The 18096-nt window shown below is 37.5% G+C and overlaps 1 protein-coding gene across 1 annotated transcript in view; it reads left to right on the plus strand.

Annotated features, from left to right (window-relative positions):
- The window catches only part of hsd17b4 (hydroxysteroid (17-beta) dehydrogenase 4), a 133106-nt gene that overhangs the window by 63641 nt on the left and 51369 nt on the right, over positions 1-18096 (plus strand). Inside the window, exons 14-18 of the mRNA XM_063068703.1 lie at positions 4195-4246; positions 6504-6575; positions 8298-8401; positions 11096-11161; positions 13106-13175. Coding sequence (XP_062924773.1) covers positions 4195-4246; positions 6504-6575; positions 8298-8401; positions 11096-11161; positions 13106-13175 — 364 coding nt within the window. The remainder of the gene's footprint in view (positions 1-4194; positions 4247-6503; positions 6576-8297; positions 8402-11095; positions 11162-13105; positions 13176-18096) is intronic.

The raw sequence follows: 18096 nt of genomic DNA on the forward strand, positions 1-18096 counted from the left end.
TGAGTTTAATAACTTTGTTCTTTCTAGTAAAATCCATCTTAATTTTTTTTTTAAACCATCAATTTCTGATCAGACCTTTTTATTTTGGAAAGCCAAAGGAATAATAACTTTTTTGGATTTGTTTATGGGGGATTGTTTAATGTCTTTCACTCAGTTAGTGGACAAATATGATTTATCTAATGCACACACTTTTTCAGATATTTACAAATTAGGAATTTTTTACGTAGTTTACTTCTAAATTTTCCCTCTGCTTATCCACCCAGTATGATAGATACTCTTCAGGTTAAACCGTTTCAAAAAGGACTGATAGCTATCATTTATAAATGGTGTAGCCCCCCGCCCCCCCCCGGCCACCCTCAGGGTCGCTCAGCTCGCTGTCGTCTAGGGAAACAGCCTCAGCCTCGCCAAACTGGGTAATAGTTTGTGTGGATGCTGTGTGATGTACCCCACCCCACCCAAATAACAGACAATACACCAGATACGATTAAATCATTTACAGTTTATAGATATTACTGGAACTATATAATTAATAGAGAATAAAATATAAAAGGCGCCACATGTATCAAAGTTCAATCTCTTCGTGCACAAAACAGTTGGAGCTCAAGGACCTCCTTCTTCACGCTGCGACCCCTCGGACCACCTCGACCGGCCGCCTGGGACCACCAACGGTGGTCGACCAGAAGCTTCACATGAGTCCGTCTCTGTCTCCGTCTCCTCGCCGAACGCCCTCCTCGGGGTCCGACCCCATTAGCGGACATCACAGCACCTCATCCATCCTGTCTCGCTCTCCCGCCTTCTCCCCAAAACCTCGCGCATACAATATCTTCAAATACACCAAAACCATAACAACTATCCCAATTGGTTAATAGCCCTCTGTTATCACACTCTAAAGCAAAACAAGCTGCTAGCGCAAACTTTCTCAGCTTTTAACACAACAAAGCCGCATTCCCCAGATTAACGTAACAAAGACGCCATTTTAATTAGCCTCCGCAGTAATATAAAAGTTGAAACCCCCTTACAATGGTTATTGAATTTGCGAAAGGTATCTAACGATAAAATTAAAGGTGTGTGAGAATTGGAATTTCGAGAGTCACTTTCAGATAATCAACAGGATAAAATTTTTCATTTGGTAAATACCTCATCTATTTGTGTCCATCATTCCTTGATACAGTTCAAGGTAGTACATCGGGCACATACGTCAAAGGATAAATTAGTCTGTATTTTTCCAATATTAATCCTATTTGTGACAGATGTACAAACGTTTGTAATATTGAGGTGGCTACTTTAACTCATGTGTTTTGGTCTTTTATCAAGACAGACAATTTTTGGAAAGATGTCTTTTAAACTTTATCAAAAGTTTGGAACTTGGACCTACAACTGAATTTATTTACAGCAATTTTTGGGATCATTCCACCGGAAGCAGGATATGTTCCTGTTTCCCCTCAATGGATTATAGCTTTTACAACTTTATTGGCTAGAGGAGAGCCATTTTGCTTAAATGGAAGGACTCTAATCCACCTACTGTTTTTTTTATTGGTTTTCCTCCATTATGTCCTGTCTAAGGTTAGAGAAAATAAGAAGTCGGACACTTGATACATCCTTTAAGTTTGAAGAAACTTGGCGACCTTTTATTCAATATTTTCATATAGTTTGATTTATTGCTCTCCCAGTTACTCTCTTGAAACTTCGGATTTGATCAGAAAGTTTTTCTTTTTTGCTTTACTGTCAATATGGGCTGCCCAGTCCTCTTTTTCTTCCCTATATGTAAAATTATAAAAGTTTCTTTATCTTTTTTCTCTTTTTATGAAATGATAAGAGGAGAATTGAGTATTTTATTTTTTATTATATACTATTAGATTAATACTATGTATGATCTTGATGTTTATTTTACCTTATATATGTATTGTTATCGATATAGATATCTGAGATAATCCTCCTCTTGTTTGTATATATGTACTTTTTAAAATTAATAAGAAGATTGATAAAGAAAGGAAAAAAGAAAGAAAACCTTCACTTGAGACAAGGTAGTGATTGTCCTTTGAAAGAGGGATCCATTTTCTGAAAAATTGAACCGGCCGTTCTCCATCCCACTCACCCAATTCATCTGACTGAACTACAGCTATTCTTTATAATCATGTCTAATTCAACCTAGCTGCCTTGGGCCTTGTCCATTGCATCTTATGGTTTTTGTCTCTTAGAACCATAGAACCATAGAAACTACAGCACAGAAACAGGCCCTTTGGCCCTTCTTGGCTGTGCCGAGCCATTTTCTGCCTAATCCCACTGACCTGCACACGGACCATATCCCTCCATATACCTCCATACACCTCTTGTAGGAATTGTTATTTTCAAATAGATGGTTTATAGAATGTGGTCAACATTTTTGGTCACTTTTTGATGTTTGAAATATTTCTGTTTGGGGTACATCTTAATTGTGCTTTAATGTAGTCATGCTGCATGATTTTGTAAACAGTTCTTGCACTCGGGTAAGTGCAATGTTGACTTGGGGTTATAGGTCAGAAGGTGGGATTAGCAATGGCCAGAAATGAAGATAGTGGTAGTAGTTAACAGAGTTGAAGGATGTGGTGTACTGTTCGTTTGCAATAGGCTTCGGCTTAATATGAGGGGACAAGAGGAGTATTCTAGAAAGTTGAACCACTGCACAAGTCTGTGGCTTCCTGCACTATTACAATAAGGCTGAATGTAACTTGACAAACAACATCTTTCTTTCATTTGAGCACATTGCAGTTTTCAGAACACGATAACAAATTATTCAAATTTGAGAAAACTGTTCTTTCATTCCATTTGTATCAGAACCAGTCATTTCTGCCAGTCATCGTTTTGGCTTGGTTTTACCCTTTTTTAAAAATTTCTGACCCTTGCTGTTAAGTAACAACATATGTGGTTAGTTAACACTAACCATGCTATTTCTTGTTTTCTTAATATCTTCTTAACTTCTTCTTACTTAAGCTAACTAGTCTATGCTTATCCATGTTTTACCTTCCTCCCCCTTCTTAAAGTATGGGATCATAATTGCTCATTTCCAATCTGTGCTGTCTCCATAGCGAACTCTCTCCACACCTTGAGTTATAGTTCATCAGCCCTGAGGATTTATTTGTTTTCAGATCCATTAATTTCTCCAATACTGTATTTTAGTGTTTCTTTTTAGCTCCTCAACACACTATACATGTTGCTCTGAACTATTTTAAGGGTTTGTTTTACTGTCTTCTTTTCTGAAGGCAGAGTTAGAATATTTGTTTAATTTCCTTGCCATTTCCTTTATCCTCAAAACAATACAGGTGTCCCCTGCTTTTCGAACGTTCGCTTTACGAAACGTCACTGTTACAAAAGACCTACATTAGTTTCCTGTTTTCGCTAACAGAAGGTGTATTCACTGTTATGGAAAAAGGCAGCGCGCAGAAAAAGCAGCGTGTGAAAAAAGTAGCGCGCGATAAAAAAAAGCGCGCGCCCCGAGTAGCCGCTCTCCCCCGGATTCGGAACTGCATTCTAGCCGGCATTGCTTAAACACGTGTCTGTGAGCAGCCATTTACGACGTTCCGGCGATGAACCGTTTCATAGGAACGCTCTACCTTCAGATGGCGGGGGAAACCTGTATCTTCATTGTGGGTCTGTAAATAAGTCACTTTACTTTTCTCTAATGTTCTCCTTTTTACTTGCCTGTAGAATTTATTACTGTCTGTCTTTGTGTTAGACAATAGGTGCAGAATTAGGCCATTCAGCCCTTCGAGCCAGCACCACCATTCACTGTGCTCATAGCTGATCATCCACAATCCTTTTCCTGGCTTCTCCCCATATCCCTTCACTCTGCTATCTTTAAGAGCTCTATCCAACTTTTTTTTGAAAGAATCCAGAGAATTGGCCTCCACTGCCTTCTGAGTTGTATCTGTCTCTTTCGATATTAAAATTTTAATGGCCCTTTCCTGGCTTCTGAAACTTCCAGTTGCCTTGCTTCCTGCTTTTTTTTTAAATTCTTTCATCTGACCTAATATTACTTCAACTTGTTAACTAATAGATCACTTTTGCTGGGGACTTTTTGTGCCTTAATGGTTCGCATTTGTCATGAACTATGTCCTGATCCACTTGATTGTGCTATAATTTAAAAGCCTGTTTAAGTCTTAACTTGTTTTTCAAGGGATTCACAAATGTGTGTTGGATTTTCTTGATTTATTATAGATGTTACATGGGGAACAATATCTGGAACTATACAAACCTCTGCCAACTTCAGGTAACAGCAATTTTTAGAAAATCACACAAGAAATCTACTCCATTGAACTACTGCAATGCTGTTCCTGTTTGAAATTATCCCAATATGGTACCTTTCAGTGAAAAACTAATATCAATACAATAGCTTTGATGGAAGTAGATGAGGAGAAGCTGTTCGCTCTATCAGGAGGTCCAGTAACCAGAGGGAACTGATTCAAACTATTCGGAGAAGTACTAAATAATAGATGATTTACATAACAAATGTTAATGATCTGCAGTCATTCCATGATGATAGTGACTGTCAAAACTAAATTGAACTTGAACTAAATTGACTATATACTTGGAAAGTAAAGTAGAAGAATGAGGAGGCATCTCATTGAAACCTCTCAAACATTGTAAGGCCTGGATACAGTAGATATAGAGAGAATGTTTCCAATTGTGGAGGAGTCTAGGACCAGAAGGCACAGCCTCAGAATAGAAAGGCACCCCTATGGAGTAGAGATGAGAAATTTCTTCTGTGAGACGGTGGTGAATTTGTGGAATTCATTATCACAGGTGGATGCAGAGACCAAATCAATGGGTATATTTAAAGCAGAAGTTGATAGGTTGATTAGTAAGGGTGTCAAAGGTCAATACTGCTCCTATATCTTGCGTCTTAAATGTATTATAAATATTCCTTATAAGCATTAATGATATGCACAGTAAGCTGAATGATCTTTGTTCTGACATTGTATGAAGTCAGTTTTTCCAGCCTGATTTCCTTGAATACAGTGTGAAATCCTTAAAGAAGAAAATAATCATAAATTACCTTGAAAAGACCAAATAAAATCTTGTTTTATTTGAGATTACAGTTAAATGCTATGGCTAAGAAATTCAATTGCAACAAGTAACACAAAGAAGTATTTGATAGTGATCATTTGAGTATTATAGTGGTCATGGTACTTGTCTTGCAACCAGAGAATTGATCTTATAAATCTGTTAACTTGTTTCTTAGAACCAAGAAAATTGTAAAATTGGTGCCTTTCATGGTAGAGAAGCTGCCACTCATCCATGGTTTGGCCAATATTTGATGGGGATCTTGCGCTTTGTGAATGACTCTTAAACACTACAGTGAAATTGGAAAACCTGATCACACCCAACCTCTTTCTCAATGCTGAACAATTTAGGTTCTCAATGAACATGCTTTTCAAGCAACGAATTAAGCAATTGAATCCTTTGATCATATTGCAGTGCCTTTTATGCAGTGTATGTGTAATTTGTGATCTGAGTTCATGCTTGTACATCATGGCTTAAGTTTCTACCTCATACCTTTTGTTAACAACAGTCTATCAATCAAAGCTACTAATTGACCAAAATGTTTTCCAAATTTCTAAGCAGAGCTTTAGACTAAACACAAAGAATTGAATTTTTTCTCATCAATGTGTAACCTTTAGAGCAGATGCATTGACAGTTGCACCACACATACGCATGGACACAGCCATATACTTCTGAGTTCCACCAGCAGATTGTTTCTTGCCTTCAACTCTATTTGCTCTACCACTCACAGATTGGTCTCTTTTTAACCTCTTCCCTGTTGCCCTCTTGTTGCACTCTTGGTTTTATGCAGGCTATATTCCATCTTCACACTTAGCCCTCATACAGGGTTTTGACCTAAAATGTTGACAATTCATTCACCCAACCACCTTCCCTCCAAGATTCCTGCTCAAATCGCATTTTGTTTGGTGCTTCAGATTCCAGTATCTGCAGTCTCTTGTGTAATGAAAATTGTCCTTTCACACTCATTTCTCATTACCTTCGCAGATATTTCTCCATGGTTGAATATCTAATACTTGCAGTCACCCGATCTTACTTAAATGCAAGCTTTGCTGCGTGCATAATCTGTAATCTCCTGCCTGTTCAGAACACTTCGCCTTTACAAACACCAACCTCCTCACTAAGCTCTCCTGGGTTCTCATTGTCCCTGAAAACTAAGTTCATGATTCTTATTTGAAACATTAATTTCTTCCATTGGAACTCAGTGCACACCTTACTCCCACTGCATTCCGAAATTCTTTATTGCTTTCGGTCAGACATTTTCTTTGTACCTCTTAGGTACTTGTGCATTTTTTCCCAGTATTTAGAAATGTATGGATTGAAAGTTGTGTAATTAACATTGGTGCTTATTGAAGCTCTGACTATTGATCTGTTGGAAAGTGAAGCTGTTTTCTTAAGCAGCCTAAATATTTTAGAGGAAAGAAGTTTATTTTTTTAAGGCTAACTATGTTTGTTGTAATTGATAGGGACACTGAAATCAGAGGGTACCATTGCAGATATTCTTGATAAAGGATCCGGTGCTGTTATAATTCTAGATGGCAAGTTTCATATCATTAATATTTTCATTTTGTGGTTATCATTGTATATATTAACTACTCAAACCAGTTTTGCACTTTCTGTTTGCCTTTGGTAATTATTTTTTTCCTTTTCTTTAAGATTGTTTGCTATGTTTTTAATTAATTGTCAAAATGTAAAAACATAGGCCATTCCGTTGGTTCAGATCAATCTTGACTGTTGCATCCTAGATGTCTACATTCAGACGATATGCAAGCCAGGGCCGTACGATATAGAGCGCAAGCTGTTGCCCGTGCAGTGGGCTTCCCCTCCATGCAGCTGATGAATCGGAAGGAACAGCAGGGATTGATACAGTTTGACGTCAGTAGTGTTGCAGGAGTTGCCAGTCAGCATTGAACTCAACATAGAACAGCTTTAGGGACTCCAGCTTCGGAGTTTTTTTTTGGGGTGTACGCCCGAAGTGTTCCCCATGCAAGGCAGCGGAGGTCTGAGATCTGGGTTTTCCTTCTCCTAGATAAGCAGATGGCTGAGAAGCCCCATCTGCCCAAAGCAGCTGGTTTTAAGGCACCAGTAGCCCGCCTTCGCTCCTCCTCCTGTAGGTAAAAGCAGTTCTGCCGGGCTTAGTAGCTAAGTCACGTATGAAGGCCAAGAGCTGGGCCAAGAGGTTCTTTGAGACGCACACTATTGGGAGCTTTCAATAGGTAGTGAGAATTTATCCCCACTACCCCCTCTACCACAGCTATGACAATCTTAAGGAAAATATAGTATTACCAATAATAAAAAGGGATATTGGATAAAAATAATGTTGTTAAATACTTCTACTTTGAATATTTGCCCAGAAGGTTACACATTAAAGGCTACTTATTTCAGTGTTTATCTTTGTACTGAAATAACCTTTTTCATTGGGCAAAATGCAATAGCAACCATATTTGGGTCAATTTGCACCACTTTGGAAATTCATTGAGCATTTCCTTGTGAGATTCACACTTTCTGCATCAAATGCTATCACTTCCCCTTTCAATCATTGCTTAGGAAATTGGTTCATGTTGAGTTGATCACTGAGCACTCCCAGGACATAGACCATAAGCCAAATGAGTGTTAATTTGTTTCTCTGGTATGGGACCCAGCTAATTCAAGCCCTGTTATTTTGCTGTCCGCCCCTGCTACCACAGTCGTCTTGCTGGCTGCAGCCCTGAATTTTCCTTGTTCCAATAGCCCTTTCCCTTCTTCCACTCTCCAGATACGAGACGTCTTGATCTCCAGGTAGCTGACTATGCCAGTCTCTTGGAATCAATCTCCAGACTTCTCAACCACAGTCACCACCATTAGCTCTCCCATAGCTCTTTGACTGCTGGGTTTCACTTTTATTCCACCTTTTCAGCTTTTGAGATCTAGCTTTGTTTTTGCACCTGCAAAGACAAATGTGAAGTGAGGTTTGCTGTGGTAGACCAACAGCCAATTTTGAGATACTGTCACCTTGTTTGGAAAGCATTTGTATAGAAAATATCTGTAGTATCCTGCAATTGAAAGAAGAAATGGGATTAGACCAGCAGGCTGCAGGTTTTTGATTTCCTACATTCTAGAGTCGAAGGGTATGAGGTTATAAAATGCCTTGCCAATTAAACAAATATTAACCTTCTTTGTGTGCCATTAAATTTGTGAGTTTTTTTATTCTCAGTTCAATTACTGAAGCTTCCAGTGGACTGAATATATAGGAAACTGACAGTAATGCTATTTATTTTCAGTTCATACTTACAATGGAGGAGACTTGATCTGCTATAACCAGTTCTCTACGTTTGTTGTTGGAGCTGGAGGCTTTGGTGGAAAAAGGAGGTCTGACAAAGTTAAGGTAAGTATGCTTGAAGAATTTTTAAAAATCTCTTCTGTCATGTTAATTTCAAACAATTCAATCATAATAGTGTGTATGTGAGTACAAAGCATGTACTTCCAATCCAAGCACAATGAATATGTGATTCAATTAAAAACCGGCCATACCAAACATGGAATATTTCGTAGTAAAATTTGTGAGCCTGTAGGTTCTTGAACTGGTTATAAACTATAATCTTTGACTTCTTAAATTTTAGCAGTAACATTTTATCGTCATGAGTTAAAAATCGCTGCAGTCACAAGTGCTCGGAATACATACTTGGTCAAACCTGTAATCTGCTTTTTGTTGAGTTTTACCTTCCTCATTTTGTCTTGGATGAGCTGCAGTTATCTCCAGAACTGACATCTTTGGCCCCATCCTGACACAAATATGTGGCCATTGTCACAGGCTGAACCAGAACTTCTACATTACTAGAATCTTTTTGACCCCTGTAATTCCAACCTGATATATATCTATATCTATATATATAGTGTTGGCGCATGGCGAAGTGGACAACCTCGGTGGCGTGGAGAGGGGAGACTTGCAGCATGGGGCAACTGCTGGTCTTCCATACAATCTTGCCCAGGCCTGTGCCCTGGAAACCTTCCAAGGTGCAAATCCATGGTCTCATGAGACTAACGGATACCTATATATACTGGCTCATTTGCTGGTAATCTTATCTGTGGTTTTGTTACCTCACAGATTTGATTATTCTCTCCAGGCTTTCTGTCATCTTGTATATTCCCAATGCTTGCCGTTTAAAACTCTGAAAATGCAGTGGATTCCAGTTAATTAGGGCATATCAGACAGTACATTTTGGTCCAATTAAGCAGCTGCTCCAATTAGCCGAAGTTACATCGAACTAGGTAAAAATGTATTAAAAAAAGGCAAACCACCATTTAATTGAGTAACAAATTGTGTATTTAAATGAAATACAGAACGAATTAGAACACTATCAATACTACTGGTTGTTGTCGTTTGTCCGTCGGTGACAGGATATCTGTGCAAGACAGTTTGTAAAGCAGAAAAGCCACTGGGGCAGTTCTACACTCTTGACCTCAGAAGTCTGGGTCCAGTGGGACAAGCGGACATCACAACTGGGGTCTTCCATGGTTGCAGTGGATGACTGTAACTTCTTCTGTGCCTTGTGGTGTCATTTGCTCTCCATGTAGTTGCAGAGTCTTTGGATCTCCGCTCGGTTCACTGGAGATGACTTTGTGTGCTAGGATAGGCATGTCCCTATCTGACTGGGCTATGAGAACTGCCAGCTACTCTAACCTGACATGCACAGGACTGATGCTAGTTAGAATATGTTCAGCAACAATATTCTGCCCCAATTAAACGGCATATTGTCCCAAATAAACAAAGGGAATTCCAGCTATTTTCTCGATTTGATTTTTGTTCTTTAAGAGTGCCCCAAAATAAGTGGCTGCCCTGATTAATCAATGGCCCAATTAACCGAAATCCACACACCCCCTCCTGTTCATTCATCACTTTTGTGCATGATGATCTGTGTTAATTGCCTGAATTCCCCAGAGGCTTAGTCAGTCCCTATTTCTGTCACCTCCTCCAGATATATCATCAGTTGAAAAGTTGGGATTTCTCTATCTTTTTCATAGGAATCATGGTCCCTAGATATAAATTGTGCCTTGTGGGCAGCCTTGGGAGCGACAAAGTCTACGGGGGATAAATCCAAACAGCAAATCCAGAGTGGAGCCCCTAAGGCAGTTGGACATTATTGAACTTTATTCCAGCAGCTCCTGCGGCCAAGCTGGTGCCAAACATATTGCTTCATAAGCTTTCCTTTGGTCTGCTCTGGCGAGGCCAAGAGGGAGATTGCCATATCTTCCACCTCAGTTTGTGATGATGATCATCATCACCCACTGACCTCCAAGTCAGACGGATGCCAACAACAAATAAAACTGATAGCAAGGAATAATTTCCCAGCTGCAGGAAAGCACCTGTTGTCTCATTCAGTGGACACCTAAATTAGTTCTGAAGAAGTATGCAGTTTTGCATTTTGGTAGAATAACCATGGTGAGGAAGTAAATGATAAGTATCAGAAGCTAAACCATTTGGAGGAAAATGAAAGGCATTTGGAAGGCATTCGACTGATCCCTGAAAGTAGTGAGAAAAATATGTAAGGTGTTAAAAAGGCAAATTAAATATGACTTTATCTTTTCCATTGGTTACATTTCCCCACTTAGTTCCATGTAAACAATTCTCTCTTACATGTCGCCATATACACTGTGGTTTACAGCAGCCTATTAACCTGTCAGTCAATATATCCTTGGGTGTGAGAAGAAACCTGAGCACACAGGGAATGTATAAACTCTATATAGACAGCATAGGAGGCAAATTGCTGGAGCTATGAGGCAGCTGCATTGTTGCAAACACAAAATACTCTGCAGATGCTGGGGTCAAAGCAACACTCACAACACGCTGGAGGAACTCAGCAGGTCGGGCAGCATCCGTGGAAACGTTGACTGATTGTTTCCACGGAAGCTGCCCGACCTGCTGAGTTCCTCCAGCGTGTTGTGAGTGTTGCATTGTTGCAACATTGTGCCACCTGATGCATTTCACCCAGTACATATTGTGTGTCAATTATTCATTGGTTTTGCAGTTGAACATTATATTTGGTGAAAACATTAATAAAATAAGTCTTGTTTTGTCCAGGTTATTGTGCAACCTCCCAATAGACCGCCTGATGCTGTAATCAGTGATGCAACTAGTATAAACCAGGTATATCTTTCTTGCTTATGCCAGTTTTATAAGCTTTCTTTCAATAGAAAATCCATTGTAATGAGGATAAATTTAAAATGCTTCTTTGTTTTTATAACAATAGCCAATATGCTTTCAATTCATTATATTTTGGTAATATACTTATTACAGATCTGCCATATTATAGGAGCAGAAGATTGACATTGGAGACTATATAAATATGGAGAAATTCATTCAGTTTTCAACATTAAGAATTCTGCTAAATGTTATGTTGTGGGATGTGTGCAATTGATGGGAGTAAAAATATGGATCAACATGTTGTTTTCCTATAAGTTAGCTGCAACTTAGAAAATAAAAAGAACACAGGGTTACCTCAATTAATTGGATGAAAGGAAATTCAGTCCTTTCGCATTATATGTTGAATAACTCATTGTCTTTCATCCCACTTGTATATGTGCTTAGGAATACTTTAGGTTTAAAATAACATTCTATGGTACAGTACTGACTGCATGTAGAACAGCCATTAACATCAAAGCAATATTTGGCATTAAGAAGTCCTGGTGAAACTTAAGTTATCAAAGGGGAAACATTTCAGTGTTTTGAGGCATACCTTGTCTAAAGAAAGGTGGTTGTGGTTTTTGGAGGTCATTATCTCAGCTCCAGGGTAACACAACAGAAGTTGCTCTTAACAGTGACCTTGGTCCGAGCATCTTCAGTTGTTTCAATGAGATTCCCTCCATCATAAGAGAAAAACGTGAATATTTATTGTTGATTGCATAAATTCAATGCAACAATGAAACAATGCTTGCCTGCATACCCAGGGAAGCCTGTGTGCATAGATTCAGAATTGGCTTGCCCACGGAAGGCAGAGTGTGGTTGTAGATGGGGTGTATTCCGCCTGGAGGTTGGTGACCAGCAGTGTTCTGCAGGGATCTGTTGTGGGACCACTGCTCTTTGTGATTTTTATAAATGACTTGAATGTGGAAGTGGGAGGGTGGGTTAGTGAGTTTGTAATTGACAGGAAGTTTGATGGTGTTGTGGATAGAAACTTGTTGAGGCTTACAACAGGGCATTGATAGGACACAGTGCTGGGCTGAGAGGTGGCAGATGGAGTTCAGTCTGAAAAGTGTGAAGTGAGTCACTTCAGAAGGTCAAACTTGATGGCAGAATACAGGGTTAATATCATGATCCTTGGCAGTGTGTGGAGAAACAGAGTGATCTTGAGGTCCACGTACATAGATCTTTCAGAGTTGTTGCACAAGTTGATGGGGTGGTTAAGGTGAATGATGTATTAACCTTCATTACTCAAGGGATTGAGTATGTGAGGCAATGTTGCAGCTCTTTAAAACTCTGGTTAGACCACAGTGGTGTATTGTGTCCAGTGCTGGTTGCTTCATTATAGGAAGGATATGGAAGCTTTAGAGAGGGTGCAGAGGAGACTTGCCAGGATGCTTGCCTGGACTGGAGAACATATCTTATGAGGTGGAGCAAGCTAGGGCTTTTCTCCTTGGAGAAGGAGGATGAGAGGTGACTGGATAGAGGTGTACAAGATGATAAGAGGCATAGATTAAGTGAAAAACTAGAAACAAGGTGGCAGTGACTAATATGAGGGGCATAATTTTAAGGTGATTGGAAGAAAGTATGGGAGGATGTCAGAGGAAAGTTTTTTTTACACAGGATGATGGGTGTGTGGTACACGCTGCCAAGAGTAGTGGTAGAGGTAGATACTTTAGGGATATTTAAGAGATTCTTAATAACATTCAGGCTATGTCCTTAATCTCCATAGATCCAGCCTCTTAATTATAATGGTTACACAAGTAAATCAGACTAATGTAAAAAGCATGGAAAATTTAATTGAATATGAAATATGTGCTGAAATATTGCAAACTTGTAATGCATGACATGCACTTTTGAATGTTATGAAATACTGTACTGAATAAGAAGGGAATAATTCCTTTGTTACAGGCTGCTTTATATCGACTGAATGGAGATTGGAACCCTTTGCACATTGATCCAACTTTTGCATCTTTTGGAGGTAATGGTCTTTCATTCCATTAACATTCATACATATTGATTTCTACTTCGAATGAATACTATTTTGAAGCTTCCATGGCCTTCTAGGATAGTGAATTCTAAAGTTTGACACTCTGAATGAAGATATTTTTCCTTACCTTAGTCTTAAGTGCCTACCCATTGTTCTGAAACAATATACCCTGATTCTGGTTTCCTTTCCTTTCAACTAGCCTATCAAGACTTTTCAGAATTTTTAAAGTTTCAGCTTAGTTGTATCATTGGCAAATTTATAGGTGGCGTTTGAACTGTGCCTAGCCACGTAGTTGTGGTTGTAGTGAGAGTAAAGCAATGGGCTATACACATGCTTGAGGTCTGCCAGGTTGATTGTCAGTGAGGAGGAGATGTTATTTCTGATCTGTACTGACACTTGTTCTTCCGATGTGGAAAGCAAGGATACAGTTGCAAGGGGAGATACAGAGGCCCAAGTTTTAGAGCTTTTTGATTACTACTGAGGGTATGATGATTTTGAACACAGGGTTGCAGTCAATAAACAGCAGCTTGATGTAGGTATTGCTATCATCCAGGTGATCGTAGGCTGAGTGGAGAGCCAGTAATATTGTATCCTCTGTAGACCTATCTCACGAGGCAAATTGCAGTGAGTCCAGGTCCTTGATTAGGCAGGAGTTGATTCTAACCACGATCAACCTATCAAAGTACTTCATCACAGTAGATATGAGTACAACTGGTTGAGGCAACTCACCCTGCTCTTCCTGGGCACTGGTGTGATTGTCACCCTTATGAAGCAGATGGGAACCTCCGACTGCAGTATGAGAGACTGAATATGTCCTTGAACACATCCACCAGTTGGTTGGTACAGGTTTTCTTTCTTTTTCAATCTTTTTATTAGTTTCAACAACAAACACGTTACAAAAAGTACATAATAATTGGGATTATGTTAATTGATAATAATTACTAAAGTTTACAGTCAGGTAGCACATAGTTAGAAACATCCCAAAATCATACAGATTAACAACAAAATATAAAAAGAGTATACATAAAATATAAAATATTGTAGTTAAAAGAAAAGAAAAAGAAAAAAAAAATCCTCTTTAAAAAAAATCTACCCAAACTAAAGAAAAAAAAAGAAAAGAAAGGGCTATTATGATATCTCAGATAGAACCAATAGTGTCGCCACTTCCGCTCCTCTCTCTATATATTGAAATCACAAAATAGATTGGCAGGGGACAAATTACATCATGTGGAAGTATTGAATAAATGGTCTCTCAAGTCTCATCAAATTTAATAGATGGGTCAAAAATAACACTTTTAATTTTTTCTAGATTTAAACAAGATATAGTTTGAGAAAACCAATGAAATGTTGTAGAAGGATTAATCTCTGTCCAATTCAATAGTATAGATCTTCTAGCCATTAAAGTAACAAAAGCGATCATCTGACAAACTGAAGGGGTCAAATGATGTTTTTCAATCATTGGTAAACCAAAAATGGCAGTAATAGGATGAGGTTGTAAATCAATGTTCAAAACAGTGGAAATAATATCAAAAATATCGTCCCAATATTTCTTCAATAAAGGGCAAGACCAAAACATATGAGTTAATGAAGCTATCTCCGAATGACATCTATCACATAAAGGGTTTATATGAGAGTAATAAGGAGCTAATTTATCCTTAGACATATAAGCCCTATGTACAACTTTAAACTGTATCAACGCCTGTTTAGCACAAATAGAGGAAGAATTAACTAATTGGAAAATTTTTTGCCATTTCTCAGTAGGTAAGGTAAGCTTAAGTTCCCTTTCCCAGTCATTCCTAATTGTATTGGAAACATCTGGATTTATTTTCCTTATCATATTATAAATAATTGCTGTTGAACCTTTCTGAAAAAGGTTTAAATCCGAAATTTTTTCCAATATATCAATAGAATATGAAATCGGAAAGGTAGTAAGAACAGTATTTAAAAAGTTTCTGATCTGTAGATATCTAAAAAAAAATGTGATCTAGGTAAATTATATTTATTAGATAATTGTTCAAAAGACATAAAACAATTATCTGAAAATAAATCAGAAAAACGTATTATACCCTTTGTTTTCCAAACCAGGTATGCTTGATCCAAAAAAGAAGGTTGAAAAAGAAAATTAGATATAATAGGGCTAGTTAAAATGAATTGATTCAGTCCAAAAATTTTTCGAAACTGAAACCATATTCGAAGAGTATATTTAACTATTGGGTTATCCATTTGTTTATCCAGTTTAGAAAAGTCGAAAGGAAGTGGGGTCCCTAAAATAGAATCCAACAAAAATCCTGAAACAGAATTGCATTCAAGATTGACCCATTGTGGACTTGGAACTGTATCCCAATTCCATGTCCAAAATTTTAAATAACGAATATTAATCGCCCAATAGTAGAACCTGAAGTTTGGCAATGCTAAGCCACCCTCCTTTTTGGGCTTCTGTAAGTGTTTTTTACCTAATCTAGGATTTTTATTCTGCCATATGTATGAGGAAATTTTTGAATCAACATTATCAAAAAAGGATTTTGGAATAAAAATTGGCAATGCTTGAAATAAATATAGAAACTTAGGTAAAATAATCATCTTAATAGCGTTGATCCGACCAATTAATGACAAAAACATTGGTGACCATTTAGTTATCAAACCTTTAATCTGATCAAGTAAGGGTAAAAAATTAAACTTAAATAAATCCTTGTGCTTCTTAGTAATTTTAACTCCTAAATAAGTAAATTGATCAGTAACTAATCTAAATGGTGAATACTTATAAATTGGAACCATCATATTTAACCGAAAAAGTTCACTGTTATTAAGATTCAGTTTGTAACCTGAAAATTTACTGAACTTATCCAACAAGGATAAAGTTGCAGGAATAGATTTTTCTGGGTCAGACATATATAATAGTAAATCATCTGCATATAATGATAACTTGTGTATCTCCTTCCCACGAGTAATCCCAAAAATGTTCGGTGAATCTCGAATTGCAATTGCTAAAGGTTCTAAAGCAATATCAAATGATAAAGGACTTAAAGGACAGCCCTGTCTAGTGCCACAAAATAATCGAAAAAAGGGAGATCTTTGATTGTTAGTCAATACCGAAGCTAAGGGAGTATGATATATCAATTTAATCCAGGATATAAATATCGGGCTAAAATTAGGTTTCTCAAGCGTAGTAAATAAATATGGCCATTCAACTCTGTCAAAAGCTTTCTCAGCATCTAATGAGATAACACATTCTGGAGTTCTCACTGAAGGAGTATAAATAATACTTATTAATCTCCTAATATTAAAGGATGAGTAGCGATTTTTGATAAATCCAGTTTGATCCGCAGAAATAATTTGAGGTAATACCTTTTCTAACCTAGATGCTAGTATTTTAGAAAAAACCTTGGAATCAACATTCAATAAGGATATCGGTCTGTATGACGCACATTCAGTGGGATCCTTATTTTTCTTTAAAATTAAGGAAATGGAAGCTCCATAAAATGATTGTGGCAGTTTACCTATAATAATTGCATCTCTAAAAACTCTGCACAACTGGGGAGAAAGAATAGAAGAGAAAAACTTAAAACATTCTGCTGTATAACCATCTGGGCCGGGTTATTTACCAGGATTCATTGAAGAAATAGCACCCATTATTTCTTCATCAGTAATAGGTGTTTCTAACTTTAAACGTTTGTCGGGTGTTAATTTCGGAAAGTTCAAATTCCTAAAAAAACTTGCATCTCCCCAGGATCATGAGGAAATTCTGACTGATATAAAGATGTATAAAATTCTTGAAAAGATTTATTAATCTCATCATGATCAACTGTAGAGATATCATTAGGTTTACCAATCCTATTAATTTGACGTTTAACCGAAGCTGTTTTTAATTGATTGGCAATAATTTACCAGATTTATCACAATGTATATAAAACTCAGTTCTTGTTTTCATTAATTGATTTTCTATTGACGATGTTAAAAGTAAACTATGTTCCATTTGAAGTTCAACTCTCTGTTTGTAAAGCTCCTCATTGAGAGTAATGGCATATTGTTTATCGATATCTTTAATCTTGTCAATCAACACCAATATTTCATTTTTAGTGCGTTTTTTCAATGCAGCCGAGTAAGAAATGATCTGACCACGCATATAAGCTTTAAAAGTGTCCCATATAACCCCGCTGGAAATTTCATCCGTAGTATTGGTTAAAAAAAAGAAGTCAATCTGATCCTTGATAAATTTTACAAAATCTGAATCTTGAAGTAAGTTAGAATTAAAATGCCATTGTCTGGTATTAGAAGGTATATCCCATAACTTAATAGAGAGATTCAATGGTGCATGATCAGATATGGCAGTGATATCATAGTTACACTCAATTACAGATGGAATTAGACGAGAGTCTGAAAAAAAAAGTCGATCCTAGAATAAGTATGATGTATGTGTGGAAAAAAAAGAAAATTCTTTATCCTTAGGATGTAGAAATCTCCAAATCTTGGAGATTCCAGAATCAATCAAAAACGAATTGATAAGAGAGGCCGACTTATTCGGTAGCACCTGAGTTGGTACAGATTTATCCATCGAAGGATTTAAGCAGCAATTAAAGTCACCCCCCATTATCAACATATAGTCACTTAAATTAGGAAAAGAGGTAAATAATTGCTTAAAAAATTCAGGGTAATCCACATTCGGGGCATAAACATTAACCATAACAACTTTCTTATTAAAAAGTAAACCAGTAATTAACAAGAATCTACCATTCGGGTCAGAGAAGGTGTTGTGATGTACAAAAGCAATTGAAGAATCTATGAAATTGAAACTCCTCTCACTTTAGCTTTGGAGTTTGAGTGAGACTTAATTTTTCCAAAACTTGCTGATTATCCTCTTTCCTCACGAGTTTCTTGAGCAAAAATAATATGGGCATTCATTCTATGGAATACT

This window comes from Mobula hypostoma, chromosome 16 (assembly GCF_963921235.1).
Source record: "Mobula hypostoma chromosome 16, sMobHyp1.1, whole genome shotgun sequence".
Taxonomy (NCBI): Eukaryota; Metazoa; Chordata; class Chondrichthyes; order Myliobatiformes; family Myliobatidae; genus Mobula; species Mobula hypostoma.